This window comes from Protopterus annectens, chromosome 3.part1 (genome assembly GCF_019279795.1).
Source record: "Protopterus annectens isolate FY-2018-M chromosome 3.part1, PAN1.0, whole genome shotgun sequence".
NCBI lineage: Eukaryota > Metazoa > Chordata > Ceratodontiformes > Protopteridae > Protopterus > Protopterus annectens.
The window spans coordinates 1,073,541,491-1,073,566,373 of record NC_056732.1 but is presented as its reverse complement, the minus strand read 5'-3'; the positions used below and the strand labels follow the sequence as shown (position 1 = coordinate 1,073,566,373).

Genomic DNA, 24,883 nt, shown 5'->3' with positions numbered 1-24,883 from the left:
ATCCTACTCACCAGCTACAAGTTCTGAAGAAATTTCTGTCTTCCCTAGTGATTCCTGAATAATTTCCATCACCCATTCCTCACATTCTTCTCTTTTTAAAAGGGAGGTGTTGTATTTTGAGGTTGTGATCATTTACCTCTCATAAATCTTCATTTATTGCATTTTATAACTACTGCATGTTTTCACAATCATTTTTAATATTGCTACTTCATATTCTACTGTCATGCTCAGAACTTTTTTTCTCCAGGGTCCCCCAAATAACTGCATTCTTTTTTTTTTTTTAGAGTAAAGAGAACAGAACAATGTTTAATTCTTGACAGCAGCCAGAAAAGATTGCTATTTGAACATTTTTGTTTTTCCCTACTCTGCTAAAGTTGCCTGTCCCTTAAGTAAAATGGACTTCAGAAGCTTCGTCTGCCTTTTATCATCTCCAGAGATCATACTGGGAAGCCCCTTCTCTTAAAATGATTAAACTTCAGTTGGCCTCCCTTTCATACCCTCCTGATCAATACTTGTACACTGCAGTAGCTGTAACAGTAACGGTCTTTTCCAGCTTACTTTTAAACATCTGACCTGGTTTCATTCCCAGTACTCTCCCAGGAAAGGCAGTGAATACTCACTTACCTTCAGCAGAATTTATACTTAAGACACATACCTCAAAACACCATAACAAAACACACCAGCCAGAAGCAAGCAAGTTAATAACTCGATAACTGCATCCAAAAAAAAAAAAAAACAAAACAGAACATACTGGAAAAACCCTCAACTACCAACTGTATGATTAGATGCATTGACTCTGCACTCATAAAACTGATGGAGGGAGTCACAACATATTGTCTCTCTCGAGCTAATATTAGGGATGTCAATAAGACAGATTCACTAAATCACCAAGCATCAGACTTTCACAAAGCACTTCCAGAAAAGCAACCAAATTTATCAGTGGCGGATTTAGGCATGGGCGCAGGGGTGCCCATTTTTAAACTTGCTTTTTTTAAATCAGGACGTGCATCTTTTCATCCCAAAGAATTCTGTCACCAACGCACCTAATTAATATTTCGATGATGCGATTGGAGTCAGATTATTTTTTTTTTAAACGATCCTCCAACTGCATCTCCGTTGTAATTTAGGCATGTTGGTGACAGCTGTGATATCGTGAGTAAAAGCTTAGTTAACCATATGATAAGACAGAAGACAGTTTAATTTTAAAATAAGATGACTCGGACAAACGAGTTTGAAACTGCTTGTCCAATTTGAAGAAGTGATGTGCACTAAGGCAATTATTTGCTAATTCTTTGACTTTATTGAACCCATTTTCAAGGAGTCAAAGTGGTAAAGTTAAGAGACTGCTGCATTTGGTGCGCTTACAGCAGAAACTTATGCAGAGTCTTCCAGTAGTGCTTTAAAATGCAGTAATATAGTTTGTTTTATATGCAAAACAAGTTCGCAAAAAAGATGTTTTGTTCTGTGGTTGACGGCAGGCATTACACTTTATTCTATAGAAGGGACACGTTCTAAGTGGAATTATTATAGCTTCTTTTTTTCCCCACTGGTGTAGTAAAATAGCATTTAGCTTTAGAAAAAAGCTTAGTCTTTGGACAGTTATTATTTCTACTGGTATGGACTTTCAAATTGGGTCTGTTTGTGTTAGAAAAGGTGCAAATGTTAAGAGACTTGCTATCTCCCCACCCAGTGTGTTTTTTTTAGGCTGCTTGGCAAACCCATAGAACTATTAATGCTGCTATAATTTATTTTGGCATGGTCAATAATGCTGCACAGTCTTTTGTGCGTTTTCCTAACTGGAGTGCATTAAGTAATGAAACACGGAGGAGAGAAACTATTGTAATTGTTTTTTTTTCTACTCTTTCTCTATAAAGAGTGTGCATGTATGTACATATGTAGATTTAATTTGTCAGTGCCTACTCTCTTATTTTTGGAGACAAGTGTGTCACAGTGTGAAACGGACTTTTAAGAGCTCAGTGACCACTGCAATTAATATGCTAAGCGGAAAGCACAGAATTAAAGTCAAATGTACCTGGCCTTCAGCTCTCCCATTACTTCATTTTATATGCATTTTCGCTCAGTTTTAATTGTGTAGTCAACTGCTAAACAGCTGTTAGTGTATTTATCCAGAAGTTACATCATCACTCAGCTGTCCCAAAGTTTGATTCGGATTTAACTTTGTCCCTTCCCGACTGGTAACTTTTGCAGAAATGGTGGTGAATTACATTTTCACTTGAGAAATAAATGTATATTATTTCTCATTCTCCTACTCTGTCAATTTAAAGTGTCCCTGTATTTCTGGATTTGTCCGTCACTGGTGAGAGCTATGGTTTTAAGTGAATGTACAAACTTTGTAAAATATCTCCTTACCATATGCCAGCTTGAAAGTCTACTGAATATATACCATGTTATACAAATAAACTGCTTCTGAGGGGAATTAGCTCCTGTACATAAATCGGTGCAAACTCTGCTGTTTCTCCATGAAGTTGATCAGAAAGTACTAGCCCATCCCCATCTAAGTTCCTCAGAAAGGAAAATCTTTCCTTGAGGTCAGAAGTTCACAAACAGAATCTTAAAAGTTAGATTAAAAAAACTTCTGTTATATCTATATCCTTCAGCTTTCAGCTGTTAAAAAAACTTTAGGAATCTGAAGATGGGGTTTTAATTTCCGAGTTTGTCATCGGTAGATAGTTGCTATACTGGGGACAAGCCCATAGTCATGCAAGCTGTTATGTAGACTAATACAACACAGTCAATAAAACATTATCCTGAAACAAAGACTGGGTAAATAAGCTGAACCGTAACAAAGACATTTGCTTTTATAAAATTCCCAGTGCTAATTTTAATATTTAAAGTGTTAAAGCTTCTGTAGAGCAGAATGTGTTCTGTTGCTCCCCGTTTTGTACAGGGAAAGTTGTATATGTGTGATTCACATGTACCAGCATTAGTGTTACAGTCAATCTGCAGTGATGAATGGGATTGTTCATTTTGTAGCTCTCAACCAAACGGGGGCAAATGTCAACAGAATCAGGTACATTGTCCCTCAGAGACACTTTTAAACTGTTAGTACTATTTATGTGAGACATTGACAGAATAAGTGAAGGTGAATTAATGTATATCATTTGACGTTAAAGAAGTATACACCCTTACTTATTGTCACTATTTATTAAGTGCAATTCACTACCTTTCCTGCAAAAGCCATCCATTTTAGGAGGTATGAAGAAGGACAGAGCTAAGATCAGAGTCAAATTCAGAGATGTCCCTGAAAATCAGGGACAGTTGAGAGGCAAGCTTTTTAATGGAGAATATTTGCAGTAATCACTGAAATTAATTTCTGACCTAGTCAGACTTTCCTGGTTACCAAATATTAAATAATAATAATAATAATAATAATAATAAATAAATTACAAGCTGTCACCTACTTTTGGCTGACCTACCTCTGCATGTGTTCACGTTATGCGTAGTACATCAGCTTTACTTTACTTTTAATGACAGGAGTGTTCATTTTACTCATTTTCTGTAGTTCCGTAGGTTTTAATACGAAATGGCTTCTTAAGTAATAGAGATGCTATTTGTTTACTGTTTTCATATTCATTTTCCGTAGCTCCTAGGGCATAGCTCTCAACTAAACGGGAATAAATCTCAAGACAAACAGGGGCAAATCCGAAAATAATCATGGATAGTCAGGGACACTTTTTAAAACATTAGTACTCTTACCTTGAGATGCTAACAGAATAAGTTAATGTGAATTAATATACAGTTTCTTATATTGTCATTAATTTATTAAGTATAACCCGCCACCACATCTCCAAAAGTGACCAGTTTTATGAGGGATTAAGAGGACTGAGCTAAAAATTGTGTCAATATCAGGGACGGTTGAGAGGTATGCTGTAGGGTTTAAGTACCGTTAATAACTAGCCACCTTGCCCCAGCCTGCACCTGCTGTCAATCACAGCAGGAATGCCTGTTAATCATGGACAGAAAGCCCAAGCCTACGCTAACCTGGTGGGTGGGAGTGGTAGTCAATTACACAACAGTGCATGTTTGTCTGTAGGCGTCAGAGACAGGTATGCAGCTTGTGCCTGGAAATAAAAGTATGTAGGACACTGTCCATCATTCTCATTAGCAGGACTGACTACAGTAAACTCTTGGTTAACCGGAACTCAAGCAACCAGCAAAAAAATTGAGGAAATACAGTACAGTATGAACAATTCAATTTTCATGTGTTACACTTTCTGTCCCCACCTTGCAGAAACATACCTTATGCTGTTAAAGTTTGAATTTTAGAAAGGAAGATCGCAACCTAAGAGCAAGTCAAATCGCTAAAATGACAACACTTGCTCCACACTCACTCAGTTTGCATCAGATTTTACATTCTCTCTCCAATCTCTCACGCACACATTCTGTTAAGCTTTCATACACACATTCACTCAATCACTCTCTCTCTGATGTCTCACACACAAGTCTGTTCAGCTTTCATACAGTTCTCCAATCTCTCACCCACACAGTCTTTTCAGCTTTCATACATGCATTCACTCACTCTCTCTCTCTCCGATCTCTCTCACACACACACTATTCAGCTTTCATACATCTCTCAGATATCTCACACCGTTGCTTCTGCTTTCATATATGCATTCACTCACTCACTCTCTCAGTTCATTTAATTCAATTCCAATCCACTCAGCGTGCCATTGAAAACTGTTCCACGAGCCATGCTTTCTAGCAGAAATATACACTTAAAATATTATTCCAGGCAGGCTTTTAATTACTGTATTTCAATATTAAAATCAAATCAATACAGTGTTTATGGTAGGTATGGTATATTATAGGGTACAGTATTACACCTATTTTTAATATTAACTCTCAAGCCAGAAACTACAGCTATCCAGCATCTACCAATCCCCATGGGTGCCAGTTAACTGAGAGTTTACTGTACTAACCTCAGGCGTTTCTGCTGATATTTCAAGAAAACAATTTGTGTGAGAGGTTTCTTGCTGTTGTAGTACATCACAATGGACACGGATGTTTTATTACTGAAATGCGTATCACAGCAATAGTACAGTACAGCACCTTGCCTTATTCTAGTCTTTCATACCTCTCAAGTGTACCTCATTACGAGGAACATTCCTCATTTCTTGTCTGAAAAATGCCCACGTTCCACACTGAAACGGTCTGTCATACATTTAGTCTTAAGACTTTTTCTAACTTGTATCCACTGTAAAGAATACTGAATCAAATTAATTCATCATAAGAACATCTTTTTTTAAGTATAAAGTAACACATGCAACCTTCGTGAGAGCTTCCTAGCTGAAGTTCTTAGTAACCTTAATGACTAAGGGAGTGTTTCAAGACAAAAAGAGTACATAAGAGTTACCTATAGAATTAGGGTACCATGAACAAAGAGATCACCATTGAAAATAACAGTAGAAGATCCTTGAAATTGTAGAATTGTTTGGATAGTGATAGCATTAAAATATTATTTCTAATAAATTTGAAAATGCTTAGGGCCTTCCCAAATCCATCAGAAACATTAAGAAATTGGCCAGAATTCATATATACAGAAGGAGATAATTAAAAGATTATGTAAATGGGACTTATAAAAAAGCAGGAATGGTAACTAAGAGAGATGAGAATAATGGAGACTGCAATTACAATAATTATATAGTCCAACATGCCTAAAGTGGGTCTTTAAGAGGTGAATTGTATTTAGCTCTGGATGTATTTTAGTGTAACTCAAGCAACGTGATCTGTGTGGCTTTCTGGGAAAAATGCTCAGCATTTTAAAATCAGTAAGACTACCAGGATGCCAAACAGAAAGATATAGAAGCATTACTATGCTATCAGGACAACTGCTCTAGGGTAAAAGTTTTAAATTTAAGTGCTAGAATCTATTTTTTCTATTTATGGTGAACACATCTCGGCATAAGGAAGTAGAAAAGCATAGTAGATGCCCAACCTAAATTCCAGATGCTAAAAACAAATGCTTACATATTTTTGTAACTATTTAAGTACTCTGGGATTGTTGATGTGGAGACTGGGTTGCAATTCCAGAGTTTAGCTATGTATGTCAAATATAAGAAATCTCTGTAGTTGTCAGGACTAGACTTTTTTTTTTTAACCAAATGTCTCTTGGTGTACACCACTGCACATTGTAATGGACATGTTTTGTTATGTTAGGGTGTTACATGCTCCTTTAGCTGGGAGTAGGACACTTATTAGGAAGTTCAAGCAAGCCAAGTTGATGGAAGGTTTGTAGTGATGAGTTTTGTTGGGCTGGGTAGTTGCAAATTTAATAATTTTGTTATAGCCCTCCCCCTACTCCAGTTTGGTGCACCACTGCAGCAGGTGGTTAGTGCAAGAGACAACTTTTCCTGATCATACAAGTATAACTTTAACTATTTTGGATCCTTTGCTGTGAAAAGTCCAGTGTTCATTTTTATATTTATGAAAAGCACCATCTCTGAAAACATATCAAGTCAAGTAGCACATATGAAACTGTTGGTCTCTGAAAGGGAGAGTTGTAGCAATTTATTTTAATATTTATGTTCAGACTTTACATTTTTCATATGCCACTGTAAGCTTTTACTATTTGGTGGGATTATGAGAAGGTGAAAAAAGAAAAGAAAATATAGACTACTAAAACACTGACTGCAGAAAAAAAGCCATTGGCACGCAAAATAATGTGTGGATAATACTAGCATTTACTCACAAGTGGGGTCTGTTTAGTTGTTCTTTCAATGTTGGGATTCAGGGTAAAACTAAAATGATTCAAACCATGTTGCAGTTTGTCTTACTTCAGATTTTACCAGCAGGATTATTGAGCATTGCATACCTCAAATGCAGCAGTCACTGGCTCATTACTTTGTGCATATTTTAAATTTATTTCTCTTTTACCCAAGAGAGAACTTCTGTAAGTTTAACAATGTTTGTTATATTTCATTTATTCAGCTCTGGGATAGAGACCTACAAAGGTAGAACTGTAGTGCTGAAAGTCATCGTCAGAAAAAAAAAAAACAGACAGTAACAGGGATATTAGTGGAACTGAACAGTCTCTTGAGTCAGTATTAGTGTAAGTAAGTGACACCGCTGCTACAGTGTATATCATGTACAATATGCCATAATTTACTCAGCACTGCAAACTCCTGCTGGAGTGTGTGAGTTTTCATTTAAATACTGACATTTGCCTAATGCCTTTTTTCAGATACACTTCTTCCTTCTTTCAGGACAATGTCTTTGATTTCATCACATATCATACTATAGCCAATGGCAGTCAAATTATATTTTATCAGGTAATAAAGTACACAGTAGTAGTTAAATGTTGTTACATGACTGTGGGAAGCGTTCCACTGAAATGAACGTTAAAACTTCTAGGGAACTCAGAACACAGTTAACACATTACATTGACCCTGCAGAGACCCACATTGAAAGCAATGACTTTAGATCCTGAAAGGGCCCTTTTGTGGTTTTATTACTGTGATTCTCCAGGAGTGTGCCTCCCACACAGGTCTTCTAGATCTTCAGAGTGCAATATATAGGAATAGGGATGAATAGGTCCCTCCCATTAATTATGAGTTTAGTTATTTGGTACATCCATTAAATGAAGCTTTTGTTAATTTAGCCAAACATCTGTGCCTGTGGTATACGTTTTATGCTGCATAACAATAACATAGATTTTGCTGTAGTTATTTCCACCTTCAGAGGGTTTATTTCCAAATTTATAACAGTGCATATGCCTGCTATGACATGGAAGGAGAATGTGACTTGGTATGGGCAACCAAGCATCTTTTTCAGGCATGCATTGAAACTACTTGTACTATCTGCACATGTGCTGTGTGCTGCTCAGGAATTATGTTTCTACTACCATATCCACAGCAGGATCATGCGCAACTGAATGTAAAGTGATGTCTTTCCACAAGTGATGTCAGAGCCTCTTCAGGTGATCTTTTCACAACCACCAAACCCAGTGTCCTACTTTCCCGCTTCCACCCCAGTAGTCAACTAACCAGAATGCGCCCCCCCCCCTTTGCAAATTCCAGGATCAGCCACTGTTTTATGTTCATTCCCATTTTCAGTAACATGCTTGGCCAGTGCCATCTTAAATCTCATATCAGGGCTGAGAGACAGGGTAATTTTTTTGCCGACATTGTTCTGCCTGTGTTTTTATTAGTAATACAACTACTCTCTACCTAAAATCTATGAATAGGAGGTTGAAATTTAAATGTTTTGCAAGTTGCAACACTGAGAATGTGGCTATTGTGCTACCTGCATGACCTGTGATTGTTACTATATTGGCAAAACTAACCGTAGTTTAAGGAACAGAATTTTGGAACATGCAGGTGATATCAAGAAAGGTAAACAAACTAATGCACTGGCAAAGCATGTTACCGAAAATGGGAATGAACATAAATTTAAGTTTGCGGTTCTGGAAGTGCTATGTGAAAGACTGAGGCTTGGTGATTTGGAGAATCTGACAGAATGTGCAGAACTAAGGTGGATTGTCAGTTTAAATGCTGACAAACACCCAGGCTTGAATGGGTGTGTTTCCATTAAACCTATATAAAAGAGAGAAAATGACCTCAATGAATTTTTCAATTAAACAAGTCATGTGATCTTTATATATAAATGGTTGTCTTGAGTGTTTTTACTGTAAGTCTGATGAAGCAGCAGTTTTGCTGTGAAAGCGCTAACTTTGTACATTAAATCCTGTATTTTACAGCTGTGTTGGTCGGCTTTATATTTATTTTTAATTTGTTAGATGTGCGAGTCTCAGATCTGTTTTGCAAGGAATGGGCAACACCTCTCCTCCAAAACAGGTCACAATGAGCAGACTCGAGTTTTATTTAAGTTTAACTGGGTAAGTGCATTGGTTAAAAGATCCTATTCAGGCCAACAAGCAAAGACACATACATAAACGTGAAACATTAACCCATGACTCCAGTGTTAGATACGAATCAAACATTTTAAGTCTTTAAAGTCTTTCGGCTTTTCCCGGTTAGGGGTCGCTACAGTGGAACTCCGGTCCGCTCATGTTTGGCAGTGGATTTTACACTGCCGAGTTGCCAGCCCGACTCCCAACCTTCAACGAAGGCATGCCTGTTCATGCTCGCACCTATCTGCATGTCTTTAACGTCACTCGACTGCAAGGAGGACATGCAGACTCCCCACAGAAGGCGATCCAGCCGAGAATCGAACGGGAGAACCTCTTGCTGTGAGGCGACAACGCTAACCGCTGCACCAAGTAACATTCAATAATAAAATAATTATACAATGTGGTCATGAAGTAAGACACAAAAAGAAACGGCAGTTAAACTAAATTCACAGTAGTATGCAAAAATTGCATTCCAAAACATGACTGTATACCTGCAGTAATACACAGTACTTGCACTGTTAAAAGCATGCCTCTCAATTTAAAAGCATGCCTCTCAATTACCCAGATTTTCCCAGAATGTCCAGATTACTTCTCATATTTTTGGACTGTTCCTCATACAATCTGTAGTATTCTGGCAAATCAACAAGGACTGAAATCACTAAATGATGACAGACAATTGGGTTTCAGTCTTCATATCCTTCTGAAAATACTTGCTAATGCAAAACCTGTTATTATAGCACCTTTCTACATTTACAACAGCAATAATTAAAATCCGTTTCTATTTTTGGGCTTTTTATAACATTTTAGCTGGAGGACAGCACTAACACAGAGTCTAAAGTCAATGGGTCGAAGAATTTTTTTCTTTACCTTGGGAAGATGAAGAATGAGGACAGTGATTGAAACTATAATCTAGATAATTTGTACTCGGTAAAACAGTGAAGATGAAGGTTAACGAGTTGCACAGATATTCCACACCACAGTAACATTATTTAGAGTGAACAGTGTGAAAGGGGTGTTTAGTTTTTTTATTTTTTTTAAGCACAGAATAGAATGGTGGCTTGTCGATAAGGTTGTGGAATAGAATGTCCAGGTGGGTCAGGACTGAACAAAGATGGGAAACGATGAGGGTGAGGGTTGATTCAGTTTTGATGTACTTGACTGATAAGATTTGCGTAAATGGTACACGCAATGATAGTTTTATGGAAGTTCTTGTGGGAACGTAGGTATCTGAACTTTGTCCGGAAGTGTTCAGGGATGACCTAGTTGTGATAGCTTTAGTGATCTCAAGCAGCACAAGAGTTCTCGAGTCTGATCTTATTTTAGTGGGAAGAGTTTGTACTGCAATACTTTTATTTAATCTGTAAAACATAGAAGAGGTCAGAGCATGCATACAACGGAATACAATCAAGTTGAAATTCCTGTATAATAGCATCTTTAGTGGAGTCGGAACTTGCGCTAGTATGCATCACATTAGATAGCAGCCTGGGTACTTTGAATGCTTAGTACGACAGAGAGAGTGCATAGTCATGTAAATTGGGGCCAATGAGGTTAGATACTGAAGTCTGTTAAGGATGCTAGCAATGAGTAGGTCTATGACAGAGAATCTGATAGTTTTTAAATTTAATTTAGTCCCTGTGAAGTCCATTTGAGAATATGTAAAAAAAAAAAAAAAAAAAAAAAAAAAAAATGGTGTAATGATAAAATGTAAAATGGTGATCATTTGCGAAAAAAATAAAATAAAACAACTTTCAAATTTAATGACCTCGAGATACACATTTGTGATATCATTTGAGAACAGCTGTGTAAAGAAAGGAAACTCATTACAGTAGATCTCTTACTACTTTCACAGTGAAAGTTAAAGTCATTCATAATTATTACTTTGTGGTATTTGGTGCCAGGAAGGTGAACTGAATAGTGAAGTGTGGTAGGAGGTGGGATATAAATTGTTACAAGGAAAATTTCAGTAGGACCACTTACTGTTAGCTCAGTAAGTGTACAGCTAATTTGTACATCCGTAGAACCATTACTTTTTGGGATTAGGAGGGGAATGATTTTTTTTTTTCAGTAAGAGTTAATGTTCCACCTCCTTTTGTTTTGCCAAATCTATTATCATCCCTTCTCTGTCAACTTTTTTTAGACACAAGTCAAACTGATAGACATTGCAAGATAAAAGCCACACATAAAAGATAAATGTTGGACTCAAAGCCAGCAGCCTAAACAAACAAAGAAAAAAAGTGGTATAAAGGTCAACCTTGACTTTAATGGAACTGGGGTATTGGGCTAATCACACAGCAGGGTAACCATTTGTAATTCCTAGACTTGTTACAGTGAGCCCTAGCCTAGCCTGAACATGCAGAAATTCAGATTTAGAAGTCCGAAGTTACTGTGCCTCAGAATATTCCCTTTTCACCAAGGAATATTGATCTCAGAGTTAGTGTATTAGTGGGAGGTGTAGCCCTTCCCCATACTCGGGGGTAAAAAGGGGCTTGCCTCATGAAAAATAAAAAAAATTACAGGAAATAGCAGTTGTCAACAGTAACTGATTTTCTGTATTGTTGTAGTGTTTTTTTTTTTTTTTTGTAATTTCAGGACTTGGCGTTAGGAAATCTTGGAATTACTATGGGGAGCAGTCACAGAAACATGGTTAAAAGACCCATACTACAGTCTGCAAAATATAGGTTACCATTCTTTCCATTCAGTCTAGCCCAAACCCTAGGTAACTGTGTATCCATGCCTTTAAGTCAATTCTTCACTATCCACCTTCTGTGATTACTCTGCATTTGTGCATTTATTCTATTCTATTTTTTTTTGTGTGTGAATCTCTTCACCCTGGCTGTGCCTGCAAATGGTATGCAGTGATCAGTGTACTACCCTGGTTTGTCTTGTGTCTTTTGGCTTTTCCCGGTTAGGGGTCGCCACAGCAGAACTCCGGTCCGCTAATGATTGGTAGTTGATTTTTACGTACCGAGTTACCAGCTCTGACGCACAACCATCAATGAAGGTACGCCCATTCACGCATGTCTCAACGCAGAAGACGCTCTAGCTGAGAATCAAACCGGACAGTGTCTTACTGTGAGGAGACAACGCTACTGCAGCACCACCACCGCGGGACAGTGTACTACCCTGGTAATCAAACTAAATAAATAAATAAAGCAAAGTTACAGACGCAAAATGTTGTCATGAAGCACTCCATGCTCAAGTTACGACAAACACGACAAATTATGATTTTATAACATATTATTGTACCAAATGGGGTAGGGGTTATCCTAACGGAACAGTATGCCAAGAGTGTTTTGGAGGTGAAGAGAGTGTCTGATAGAGTGATGTTTATGAAGCTTGAAATTGATGGTGCAATGATGAATGTTGTTAGTGCATATGCTCCACAAGTTGGGTGTGCGATGGATGAGAAAGAAAAATTTTGGAGTGAGTTGGATGAAGTGGTGGCGAGTGTACCCAAGGGTGAGAGACTAGTGATTGGAGCGGACTTCAATGGGCATGTTGGTGAAGTGAACAGAGGGGATGAGGAAGTGATGGGCAGGTATGGTGTTAAGGAGAGGAATGCAGAAGGTCAGATGATTGTGGACTTTGCGAAAAGGATGGACATGGCTGTGGTGAATACGTTTTTTAAGAAGAGGTAGGAGCACAGGGTGATGTACAAGAGTGGAGGAAGATGCACACAGGTGGATTATATCCTATGTAGGAGGGCCGGTCTGAAGGAAATTGGAGACTGTAAAGTGGTGATTGGGGAAAGTGTAGTTAAGCAGCATAGAATAGTGGTCTGCAGGATGATGTTGGTGATCAAGAAGAGGAGGAGGAGTGTGAAAGCAGTGCCAAGGATTAAATGGTGGAAGTTAAAAAAGGGTGATTGTGAGGTGGAGTTCAGGGGAAGAGTTAAGACAGGCACTGGGAGGCAATGAAGAGTTACCGAATAGCTGGGTAACTACAGCAGAGCTAGTAAGGGAGACTGCTAGGAAGGTGCTTGGTGGGACATCTGGACAAAAGGAGGATAAGGAGACATGGTGGTGGAATGAGGAAGTACAGGAGAGTATACAGAGGAAGAGGCTTACGAAGAAGAAGTGGGATTGTCAAAAAGAAGAAGAAAGTAGACAGGAGTATAAGGAGATGAGGCGCATGGCAAAGAGAGAGGTGGCGAAGGCTAAGGATAAGGCATATAGAGAGTTGTATGAGAGATTGGACACTAAAGAGGGAGAAAAAGGACCTGTACCGATTGGCTAGACAGAGTAACAGAGCTGGGAATGATGTGCAGCAGGTAATGGTGATAAAGGACAGTGAGGGAAGCGTACTCACAAGTGAAGAGAGTGTGTTGAGTAGATGGAAAGAGTACTTTGAAGGGCTGATGAATGAAGGGAATGAGAAAGAGAGAGAAGGTTGGATGATGTGGGGATAGTGAAGCAGATTAGCAAGGAGGAAGTAAGGACAGCTATGAAGAGGATGAAGAATGGAAAGGCTGCTGGCCCAGATGACATACCAGTGGAAGCATGGAGGTGCTTAGGAGAAATGGCAGTGGAATTTTTAACCAGATTGTTTAATGAAATTTTGGAAAGTCAGAGGATGCCTGAGGAGTGGAGAAAAAGTGTTTTGGTACCTATCTTTAAGAATAAGGGTGATGTGCAGAGCTGCAGTAACTACAGAGGGATAAAATTGATCAGTCACAGCTTGAAGTTATGGGAAAGAGTAGTGGAAGCTAGGTTAAGAAGGGAGGTGATGATTAGTGATCAGCAGTATGGTTTCATGCCAGGAAAGAGCACTACAGATGCAATATTTGCTCTGAGAGTGTTGTTGGAGAAATACAGAGAAGGTCAGAAGGAGTTGCATTGTGTCTTTGTGGACTTAGAGAAAGCATATGACAGGGTGCCTAGAGAGGAGTTGTGGTATTGGATGAGGAAGTCGGGAGTGGCAGAGAAGTATGTAAGAATGGTACAGGATATATACAAGGGTAGTGTGACACTGGTGAGGACTGCAGTGGGAGTGACAGATACGTTTAAGGTGGAGGTGGGATTACATCAAGGATCAGCTATGACAGGGTGCCTAGAGAGGAGTTGTGGTATTGGATGAGGAAGTCGGGAGTGGCAGAGAAGTATGTAAGAATGGTACAGGATATATACAAGGGTAGTGTGACACTGGTGAGGACTGCAGTGGGAGTGACAGATACGTTTAAGGTGGAGGTGGGATTACATCAAGGATCAGCTCTGAGCCCTTTCTTATTTGCAGTGGTGATGGACAGGGTGACAGATGAGATTATACAGGAGGCCCCGTGGACTATGATGTTTGCAGATGACATTGTGATATGTAGTGAGAGTAGGGACCAGGTTGAGGAGACCCTGTAGAGGTGGAGATATGCTTTAGAGAGGAGAGGAATGAAGGTCAGCAGGGCTAAAACAGAATGTATTGTGTAAATGAGAGGGAGGGTACAGGAATGGTGAGTATGCAGGGAGTAGAGCTGGTAAAGGTGGATGAGCTTAAGTACTTGGGATCAACAGTTCAGAGTAATGGTGAGTGTGGAAGAGAGGTGAAGAAGAGTACAGGCAGGGTGGAATGGGTGGAGAAGAGTGTCAGGAGTGATTTGTGACAGACGGGTACCAATAAGAGTGAAAGGGAAGGTCTACAAGAGGGTAGTGAGACCAGCTATGTTATATGGGTTGGAGACGGTAGCATTGTCGAAAAGGCAGGAGTCAGAGCTGGAAGTGGCAGAGTTAAAGATGTTAAGATTTGTACTGGGTGTGACTAGGATGGAAAGGATTAGGAATCAGTATATTAGAGGGTCAGCTCAGGTTGGACAGTTTGGAGACAAAGCAAGAGAGGCGAGATTGCGTTGGTTTGAACATGTGCTGAGGAGGGATGCTGGGTATATTGGGAAAAGGATGCCAAGGATGGAGCTGCCAGGTAAGAGGAAAAGAGGAAGGCCAAAGATAAGGTTTATGGATGTGGTGAGAGAGGACATGCAGGCGGTTGGTGTGAGAGAGCATGATGCAGAGGACAGGAAGAAATGGAAACAGATGATCCGCTGTACCGACCCCTAACAGGAACAGCCGAAAGAAGATGATGATGATTATTGTACCAACTTCCCTGTCACCTCAAGAACACTGCCACTTCACTGATGAAATTATGTCTCGTGAGAGAACTATGCCATGACCAATAATCTGGCATAAAAACTATAAGAACAAATTATAAAAATGCCAATACTGGGGGGGGGGGACAAATTAGATATAATGTTGACATTACTACCAGCTATGCTACACTAAGCAATGCCCCACCAACTTTTCGCTCTCATAACAGTGCCTTGGCATTCCTTTACATACACCAGCCTAACCTGATAAACAATACCATTTTAAGGCTGTCTATTAATGTAAATAACTGCACGAAGTGATTTATATTCACACAGCAATAACATAGTGGAAAATTATAAATGGTGAAGCTGCAGAATAAAAAAAAAATATTAAAAGAAAAAAACATACAAATGCTTCAAACTTTACCTGACATAATAAGGGTAAGGTCAACTCCATACAAAACAACTGGATAAACAAGCAAAAGAACAAAGCTTAATTTAAAGTAAAACCTGCCGTCAATACAGATGACAATTATAAGGCATCCTAAATCATGTCTGTAAAATCAAGGAGATGAATGAAGCAATAACAGTGTGCTAGTACAAAATGTATTACCAAAACAGAGCCAATAAATATAGCTAACAGAGATATAAAGCAAAATTCAAGGACTGAAAAAGAGAAACCCATCCATTTGCCCTTCCAGCAACAGAAGTGTTGCCTGAAATTACACCCAAAAGGGCCACCTCTTCCACCCAAAAGGGCCACCTCTTCTTCAAAGTAAGGTCGGAAATTCCAATTCCATGGAACCAGAAAAAAATAACACAAAGCTTAATTTGTGTATTCAAAACTAACCTAGTGTAGACCCTCATGCACACCATTAATAGAGCATTAAAAACCGGCCATGTCCCTCATACATGAAAGTTGGCATCACTGTGTCTAACCCACAAGGAAAGCCCTTCCACCTACACCAGTTATCGTCAACCAATCACCCTCTGTGTCTAACCCACAAGGAAAGCCCATCCACCTACACCAATAATCGCCAACCAATCACCCTCGCAAGAATACTGTGCAAGCTGATGAAGGGAACCATCATGGAACTTACTGAGACATGAGGCACCTCCTTTTTCATAAGGCTTTGTCAAAGGTAGATCTTGTATGTTTCACCTTGTAAATTTTTCTGAGAGTGGGAATGCCATCACGGATGAAAGTTTATCTGTTCATGCATCTTACCTTGATCTGGGTAAACCATTTAGTACTATACACCATGATGGGATTATACTTAAATCTGGAGGTAAAATTAAGCTGTAGCAACTTTGGTTAGTACACAGACATATACAACCTGTACGAATAGGAAGATTTTACTTCCTCTCTTCACTATCCCCTGTTACCAGTGGAGACTCTCAATGCTCTGTTCTACAGCCACTCCTTTTTGGCATCTTTTTCACAGATGTCAAATCCGATTCCAGCATGTGGCTTACCAAATATGTAGAGGCCACAAACCTGAAAGCATCATCCTTAACGCTGACCTCACAGCAAATTATGTAGCATTCTATCATCCTGCAATACACCCCACTACACTATTTATGAGAAAGGGCTAAAACATGGCAGAATGAAGTCCTAGTAACTGTTGCCCTTTCACTCAATAACCAAACAGCCACTACCACCTGCAAAGTGTTAACAAGTTGCCCATGTGTTCCTCCATGGTATTGGCAGCCATGTAACAGTCCTTTACAGAGCTCTCATTAGACCAATTACAGAAATACTGTACGCTGTTCTGTAACCTACCCGCACACCATCGCATGCAAACTGAAAAGATGCAAAGATTCCTCATAACAACAGCTGAGAGTCGTCAAGGCTCATCTTACAGTGAAAGACTACAGCACATTACCACCTTCTCATTGGAGACCTGTACCTAGCATATAAAGCATTAAAGCTCCCTTACTATTTAAAAACCCTTTGTTTAGAATAGCCCCACTAACCTGAATACAAGAGGACAATCAACTTCATTAAAATTAATATCAACAATACCATAAAATGTGCCATCATTATATTTCAAAGCTTCTCATACTTGTGGAATAAACTCCCCCCTCAATTACATCTGACCTATCAATTCATACCTTTAAGAAGTACCTGCATAACTAAAAGGACATCTTCAACTTTCAGCATGGGATTTAGGACATCCAGCTCTTCAAAGATTCATAGGTTTGGTAAAAAAAAAGTTATGACTGGGCCCTTTCACTTGACAACAAAATATAAATAAATAAGACAGTCCATTTTTCAATTATGACATGAGTACAGAAGTCAAAAATCACAAACTGCTTAAAATGCAGTACAGTACATAAAGTATCCAAGTAAAAAAAAATATCAACAACAAAAAGTTCAGTGGGACACCAGACACCTGACACTGGTGGGGGAGGGGGTTCAAAAAGGGACTCTCAAAACAATGGAGTGTGTCACAAAAGGAGATGCAACCAGCCCAGCTATCTGGAGTTTTGTGGATGACTGTATGTCATTTGTACATATTAACATAATTTATATAGAAGTGTAACAAATGAAGATACTGCTAGAACAGCTATCTGGAATTTTGTAAATGGTTTGTGTCATCTGTGAATATCAACGTGCTTCATGTAAGATGCTTGTGTTGCAAATGTATTAGAACTGTATGTCACAGTGTACAGACGTGTGCTGAAGAGATATTTTGTAAGGTACTGAGCTGAAATGTAACCACAGCATGCCCTATTGGAGTAGAGCAGAGGTATGCCTACACTACTGTAACTGTTTAGATGTATATATTTTAACAGTGGAAACGAACACAGGAGGTTAGCTTCAAAAGAACAGCTGAAATTAAATTACTTTATGGCCAAGTAATAAAAGGACATTATCTTTCAGTTTCAGTGCAATAACAGACACAATGTCTAGAACTAGAAGTTTTTGTATTGTCTTGGAAGTGTTTACTGTTTTATGACTTCCAGTTTGTTTATGTATTTTTACATGCATATGCTAAACGCTACCAGCTGCATCAATGGGGGCTTTTCCTGGGATAGAGTCAGATAACACGAAATTATGTCATTCTGCAAGCTATCCCAGCAGTAATATCGGAGATATTGATTTAAGAATTCTGAGAAAGACGGAGTATTGCATATTTTGTCTTTGACCTGACATCAGCTGCTCACCACATCTGCCTTGCTTGCTCTGCAAGTAAGTTAACTAAGGTACAGTAATCCATATAGTCAGGATTCAGGAATACAACAAACCTTAATTTAGATGCTTTTCTTTATTTATTTGAGACTGTTCTGTAATGTTGTTTTAAATATATTTCATGTGATTTGGAACTCTGATGAAACTGTGATTATATACTGAGTATTCCTTGTTTATTATTATTAAATATATTTAAACCTTTCATTGTTGTTGATATTTATGAGAGGTATTTAAGCTCTGAGAGTACTTGCATATTTATTTAGTGCCGCTGTGTATGCCACTCCTAATAGCCTTGCTCTTGGTCATACTACCATTTGTAACGACAGTAACATTACACAGTAAGATTGGACACCCTTTGTTAAAGGCCTTAAAGTAGCTGATAAAGAGTTGGGTGGTGGCAGTAATAACTACCTTATAGTCTGGGTAAAAAGTGGGCATAGCTAGTAAACCTGTCCCAGCCTTTCCCAGGTGTGTCCGTGCATGTATAAATCAAACCTCAAAGTGTGTGTGTGTGTGTGTGTGTGTGTGTGTGTGTGTGTGTGTGTGTGTGTGTGCGCGCAATCCAGCTGCTTGGGCAGGGACACAAAGCACTGGTTGGACAGAGAGGGTGCTGGAGGTCTTGCCTTGGCCACTCAGCTGAGATCTCAACTCTATAGCTGTGCCAGTGGGGAGTCTTACTGGGGATCTGGAGAAAGAGGGAGAACCCAGCCCCAGACTGACTGAGGTCTCTGTGTGCTCTTAAGGGAAACTGCACTTGACGTAGAGAGCTGCATCTGGAAATATTGTGTATGTAACTTGTCATCCTCCCCGTGTAAATCCCCCAGTGGTGGTAGTGTTGAGGATTGAGGCTCCTTGATTACTAGCCCTGTGGTGGGGGCGTCACAGGGTGCAAGGTGATCTAGAATATAATGGCAAGCAGAGACCCCTAAGCATGTACTATTTGCAGAAAAAAATTAAACATATGCTAGACACAAATATTCCCTGAAAGAAAGTACAGGAGAGAAGGCTGCAATTATGTTCAAATGTAAGTGGTACAAATGTTTAACAAAGGAGGAACCATTTGATGAAGAAAATGTCTTTGACAGACACTGATGAAATCTACATATGGATCAAGACTACCACATGACAGATTTAATAAGAACAGACCAGGACAGTTGGAGATGAATGGTTAAAGAAGACACTCAAAACAGTCAGTGAACTAAGCAGACAAGGCCTCCTGTTAACAACTGTATTCATAGCATCATATGGACACAACATGAAACAAGACAGGATGAATAAAGCAACAGATCAATTTAATAAAAAGAGAAACTAAGTACAAAATTATACCAGCAGAAACATAACCAGATGCAAATGTATTCTTGCAACCTTACCAAATATAGTCAATTTATCTAATGAAAAGAAATTATTAGTTAGTCTTGTCCTGCATTACACTAATCAAAACATCCAACCCAAAACAAGACAGATGTGTATTAGGGCATGTTATGCAGAACCTGCAGTTAAATACAGTGTGAGATAATACTTGTTACAATTGGAATTATTCGAGTCATGTTGCAGCACCCATGTCATGACAACAAATGCATTATTACTCAGCTGTGAAGCCAGTCTGACTCAGCAACTGTAAATGTTTTACTGCTTCATTTATTCTCTTTTACACACTACTCTACTAAGCAGACATGCACATTACAACTGATTAACTTTCCTGAAACACCAAAAACAAAAGTGAAACAAGAAAGAAGAAGAAAAATAATCACACAAAAGTAAGACTATTATTCACATACTGTACAATACATATTGAACAGTTGATCACTTTCTTAGTGGTTAACTAGGTACATCTATAGTAATCAGAAAGTCATTACTACAACTATCAGTCCTACATTCCGTGGATGCTGGCAACTACAGCAGTTGAAAGCAACCTGACAGCACTGAATGGCCACCTTCATTCCATACAGAATATGAATTGTTAAACAATGACATAGACAAAGTAATGTTTTAGTTTTCACACAGTGCAAACATTTATCCCTTCCTTTAGAACTATACTTAATATAATGTTAGGTCTGTTTATGAGCAAAATAAACTGATTTACAAAACAAACTGAAATGGCACAATGACACCTTAGCAACAGGCTGTCTTAGAAGTCCTAACACCATACCGCTCTACTGCTTTGCTCAAGAATTCTGGACAAAGCTGAAAATAATGGGAGACAAACACCGGTATTCATTTAAAAAGTTAACAGAACAACAGTTTTTACATCAACATGCATTTTCTGAACGATAAGTAAGAAAAGTTTGCCATTATTGATTAACTGTAATGCTTAGTGATTTATTGGAAAAATAAAAAAATATATTAGGGACAAAGCACAATCAGGGACATTCAACAAAACTGGACAGTCAGATATGCCTAAACAAAGATGATGAAATACAGCCTCATCTATGCTGTAATGCTGCAGTGGTCATCTACAACATAAACATAAAATAATCACTGTAAAATAAGAGGATACCGACAAGCCCTCCCATTCAACACCCTAACAACTAAACATAAATCAAATGAGGTTTAAAGATTATATTTTGTAACCAATACAAAAAAACATACCTCCAAATCAGCATGACTTTAAGTTCCTGTAATGCGAAACTAATCATCTGAGTGGGATGCAAGTCAGGGCACAGTCATGCAAAGGCGACTGATCCACAGGGCAGGGGGTGGGTGCCCCTACTTATAACAGACTCATGGACTATACCCTAGGCAAAAAAAAAAAAAAACTTATTTGGCTACATTATGTAGAAAATGAAGAAATAAGCTTGATTTCAATTAAAAAACTCATTTTCTGCTACAATAATGGAACCTGTGCTTTGCGATTTAGATTGGCGGTAAGACAAAGCATAGATGTTGAACCACCAAGCTATAATACATTTGTGTTAATTCTTTTTTCGCATGGTCAGGAATCCAAAAAGATGATTGGGCTGTGGTAACAGTACGCACTGCCCATGGCATCATATACCTATACAACTTTTTTTTTGTTTAATTTTTTACGGAAGTGGACTTGAGGTGTTATGCTCTACAGCTGAAGTGAGGTAGATTACTGTGGCTGTTTGTTCCATACAGTTGCAAATTAAACTGATTACTGTGATTCTTACTTCACCACTTTTGGTAGTCATAGATGAGAGGCGATTGCCATAAGTAGCTAGGTGTGTGTGTGTGCGTGTGTCTGTGTGGAGGTAGATATGTATGAAAGCAAAGGAAATTTACATCAGATATGCAAAACAGTCATTGATCTGGCTAGTTTGTGGGGAGAAGTGTGGGCATTATTTACTAGTAGCGAGCAAAGGAATAATCACTAGACTTGATTCCCCCACTCTGCAAATGGTGTGACCCCATGCAATGGTTATTATTTGGGGGTGTAGGGGTGCAATCCTTAATAAAAACCAGGGCAGATTGACAGCATCCTATGATACACGGGGAGTTATTTTGAATCACTCCAAGCAACCAATGCTGGGAACATGAGTATGTGTTCAGAGGATGAAATAAATTACTGCCTTTTTTTTTAATTAAGTTTCCTCACAATCAAATATCAGAGGTGTACACAGAGATGGGTGTCTTTATGGAGAAGGAGGTGAAAGGGCATAATGCATATGAAACTATATGTTTATTACAAGAAAACTATCAAAAAAAATATGGCTTGTGCTTTGTGTGTCTGTAATAGCAACAAACTGAAATATGGTAATGTGTTTTTTTTTTTCTTTCTTCTCAGTGAGACATCAGAAGCATAGAGAATGTGGGTGTCATTTGGGGGGCATGTGAAGAACAAAAGCAAACAGTAATTACAAGATCACTTCTAACAATGGAAATGTAGCAATATGGACATTATATTTCCATGATTCCTTCAAAGTCAAAAGCATTATCACTTCTCAATAACAGCACATTCCGTTACAACAGTATGTGGAGGTTTTGTACCAAAGTACTTTATTAAACGTCCATTTTTTTGTGCCAACTGTCTCAAGGGAACTGAAATATGGCCTCAAACACAATATGCTTGGTTTCCATCTAGGTACACTGCAGAAAAGGATGAGGGCAGGTGATTTATGAGGGCAAATGGAAGTTACAGGAATACTCCTGATCAATTTTTATTTTTTTATTTAACATTTGTTTACAATGGAAGTCTGACTGGGCTTTTGACCCATTTTCAGCAGAGGTCCAAGGAGAAAAGCTCCACAAGGATAATTAAACAAAGCTAGATTTTAAGCAGTTGTGACAAATACAATAAAGAATTTTAGACAACATAACAATGAAAATGTCTGACTGTTGATATGGTTTGTTGGAAGTGGACAGGATATGTCAAAGTGCCATACGGCCATTACATTTATGCGATTCCTCTGCAGTCAGTAGTCTTACCCTCTCATAAGTTAGACATTGGAACAGTATGCCTTATTAGAAAAGTTTTTCATTTTTTTATAGTGAACTCTTTGTAGATCTCACATATGGTGTCCTATATATTTAGTTTGAATACATGTGCCTTTACTATCAGTCTGACATTTGTATTATACTCGATTTTCACTGTAGGTACTGTAGTGAAGTTTGGCTCAGTAAACTAAGTAAAAAGTGGCCTAAGATATTTATTACTTAGTTCAATACATCTGAAATAAATACTCTATTTCATTAGACAGAAACACTTGCAATACAATGTAATACAATAACAGGTTTTCAAATGGCTAAAGCTACGAGGTGAGATACTGAAGTGCAACGAATTAACAAACTCCGACACTAGAACTGCAGTTTTAGGTGCATTTCATAACTGAACATTGTGCTGTTTTTAAATGAAAGTTCCATAATGAAATCTCAAAGGGAGATATATAAACTATCAAACACAGGTCTTGGAGGATTTAACTCATTAGCCTTTAGTGCCACAGTCTAATATTTTGCATTATACTCTTGTTTTCACTGTGGGCATTACAGTGAACTTGCTCAGAGTACAATAACTGCTTGAAATTTGTATTTACTGAGGTGCCAACATACTGCTTTTGTCAACAGATGTGTACCCCCCACCCACTCACTTAGCAGTAATCTGGGTTATAAAACGACAAAATTATATAAGCGTCTTTACAGATGAAACCATCATTTAAAGTGCATTTCCTAGTTATAAGTCACAATATAATATTCTGAATTGTTGTCATGCCTTGTGTGGTTACAGAGAAATTGTCATTTCTATGTCTGGTTTTACTATTTGTTTTACAAAAACAAACACTGTACGCTTTTTCAACCTGCCAATCAGTACAGACCTCAGTCACACCATGGCTGTGTAACTATTAAAAATAAATCAGAAATAAAGGGAATAGTTTCTGTAATTTGTTAGAGCAAAACACACACATACTCTACATGTTTTAACTGGCGTGCACATATTTCATTCATATCTTGACTGCTTGTCTTCATGCTAGCAGATAAAATAACGAATACATAGTCCCGGTTACCCTTCGCATTTGCCCGGCACCTCTACAGTCATGCATACATGTATTAAGTCTTGGGATCTAGGTAACGATCGCTCATTCCCACCCTCGTTCCATAATTTGTTAGGTATGTTCACTGCAAACGTGCCTTGACTGGGCTGGACAGGGGTTGGGGTACTCAGAGCGCATTACGTTTTATTCGGTAGCTGATGGATAGAGACTCAGACATGTAAATTGCATGACAGTTAATCCAGACATAAAAACTGAATATTACTGAACGGAGGAGGAGCAATACACATTTCAGATTCTCAGCATACTTCCGTTTTTGTTTAAGACTGTCTTCAACAAACGTTTATTTAAACGAGAATGGATGTAATAATCATTACCCCCGAGCCCCAACAACAGCCACTCACCAATGAACCGAGACAGATCAGTCAGAATATCGTCTCTCTCAATCTTTCGCAGGAAATCTAACAGCAGTCCAACACTCCCCCCCTTTGTACACCGTGCCTGCCAGTCTTCCAAAATTTTCATCGTCGGGTTCTCTTCCCGCTCATAATTTTTTATTTCCAAGTAATCAAAGCCCATCTCTTCTGCCAGAGCCATCCAGTTCGCCGCCACTGAAGTTTCTGGGTTCAAGTACAGCGAAAACTTCTTCCTCACGCCCATATTGAGAGCGATTAGGGGTACTGAATTAAAATCAATACTACTTCTGGATTTAGGAGTTTTACTTCCACTTCTACTGGTCTTAGGACTGCTGCTTGGCTTAGCCATACTCTGACAAGTCCGAGTTTGCTGATGTCCAGAAGTCTGCGTAGTGTCCGCTTCTGTCAATTTAGCAAACAACCTTTCAGACCTGCACTTTAACTGCTGTAACATGTCTTCAATGATGACCAGTGATTCTGTTTTTCCAACTCCAGATTATTCGCACTAACTGTTATAGTGTTAAAAAAAGAAAAAGCAGTATAAAAATATAGTTAAAAATCAAACGCGAAGAAAAATATTAAAAATCGTTGGGGAAAGTTCGTCCGGCTCTTCGGAAGTTGTTGACCACGGAAATGACGAACAAGGCGTACACTGTACTTACGGGAACTCACCTCCTCCAGATTGTTTAAAGCTTGCAAAAATGAGGAAATATTTGTAACTTTTAATGTTCTGCGCATGTTGGCTCTGCCATGTTACTGAAGTAAAGGGGAAGGGAGATTTGCACAAAGTGGTCTGCCTTTAGGGACTTAGTATGGTAAAACTTTTCAAATCCGCTGTAAATAGTACCAAACAAGTTGTTATTTTCACTTAAACTTAAATGGCATGGCTAA

The 24,883-nt window shown here is 38.6% G+C and overlaps 1 protein-coding gene across 1 annotated transcript in view; it reads right to left on the bottom strand.

Annotated features, from left to right (window-relative positions):
• The window catches only part of MYD88 (MYD88 innate immune signal transduction adaptor), a 328,345-nt gene extending 303,717 nt beyond the window's left edge, over window positions 1-24,628 (bottom strand). Inside the window, exon 1 of the mRNA XM_044067207.1 lies at window positions 23,981-24,628. Within this exon, the coding sequence (XP_043923142.1) occupies window positions 23,981-24,446 (466 nt within the window). The 5' untranslated portion in view covers window positions 24,447-24,628. The remainder of the gene's footprint in view (window positions 1-23,980) is intronic.
• Window positions 24,629-24,883: the final 255 nt, after the last annotated feature.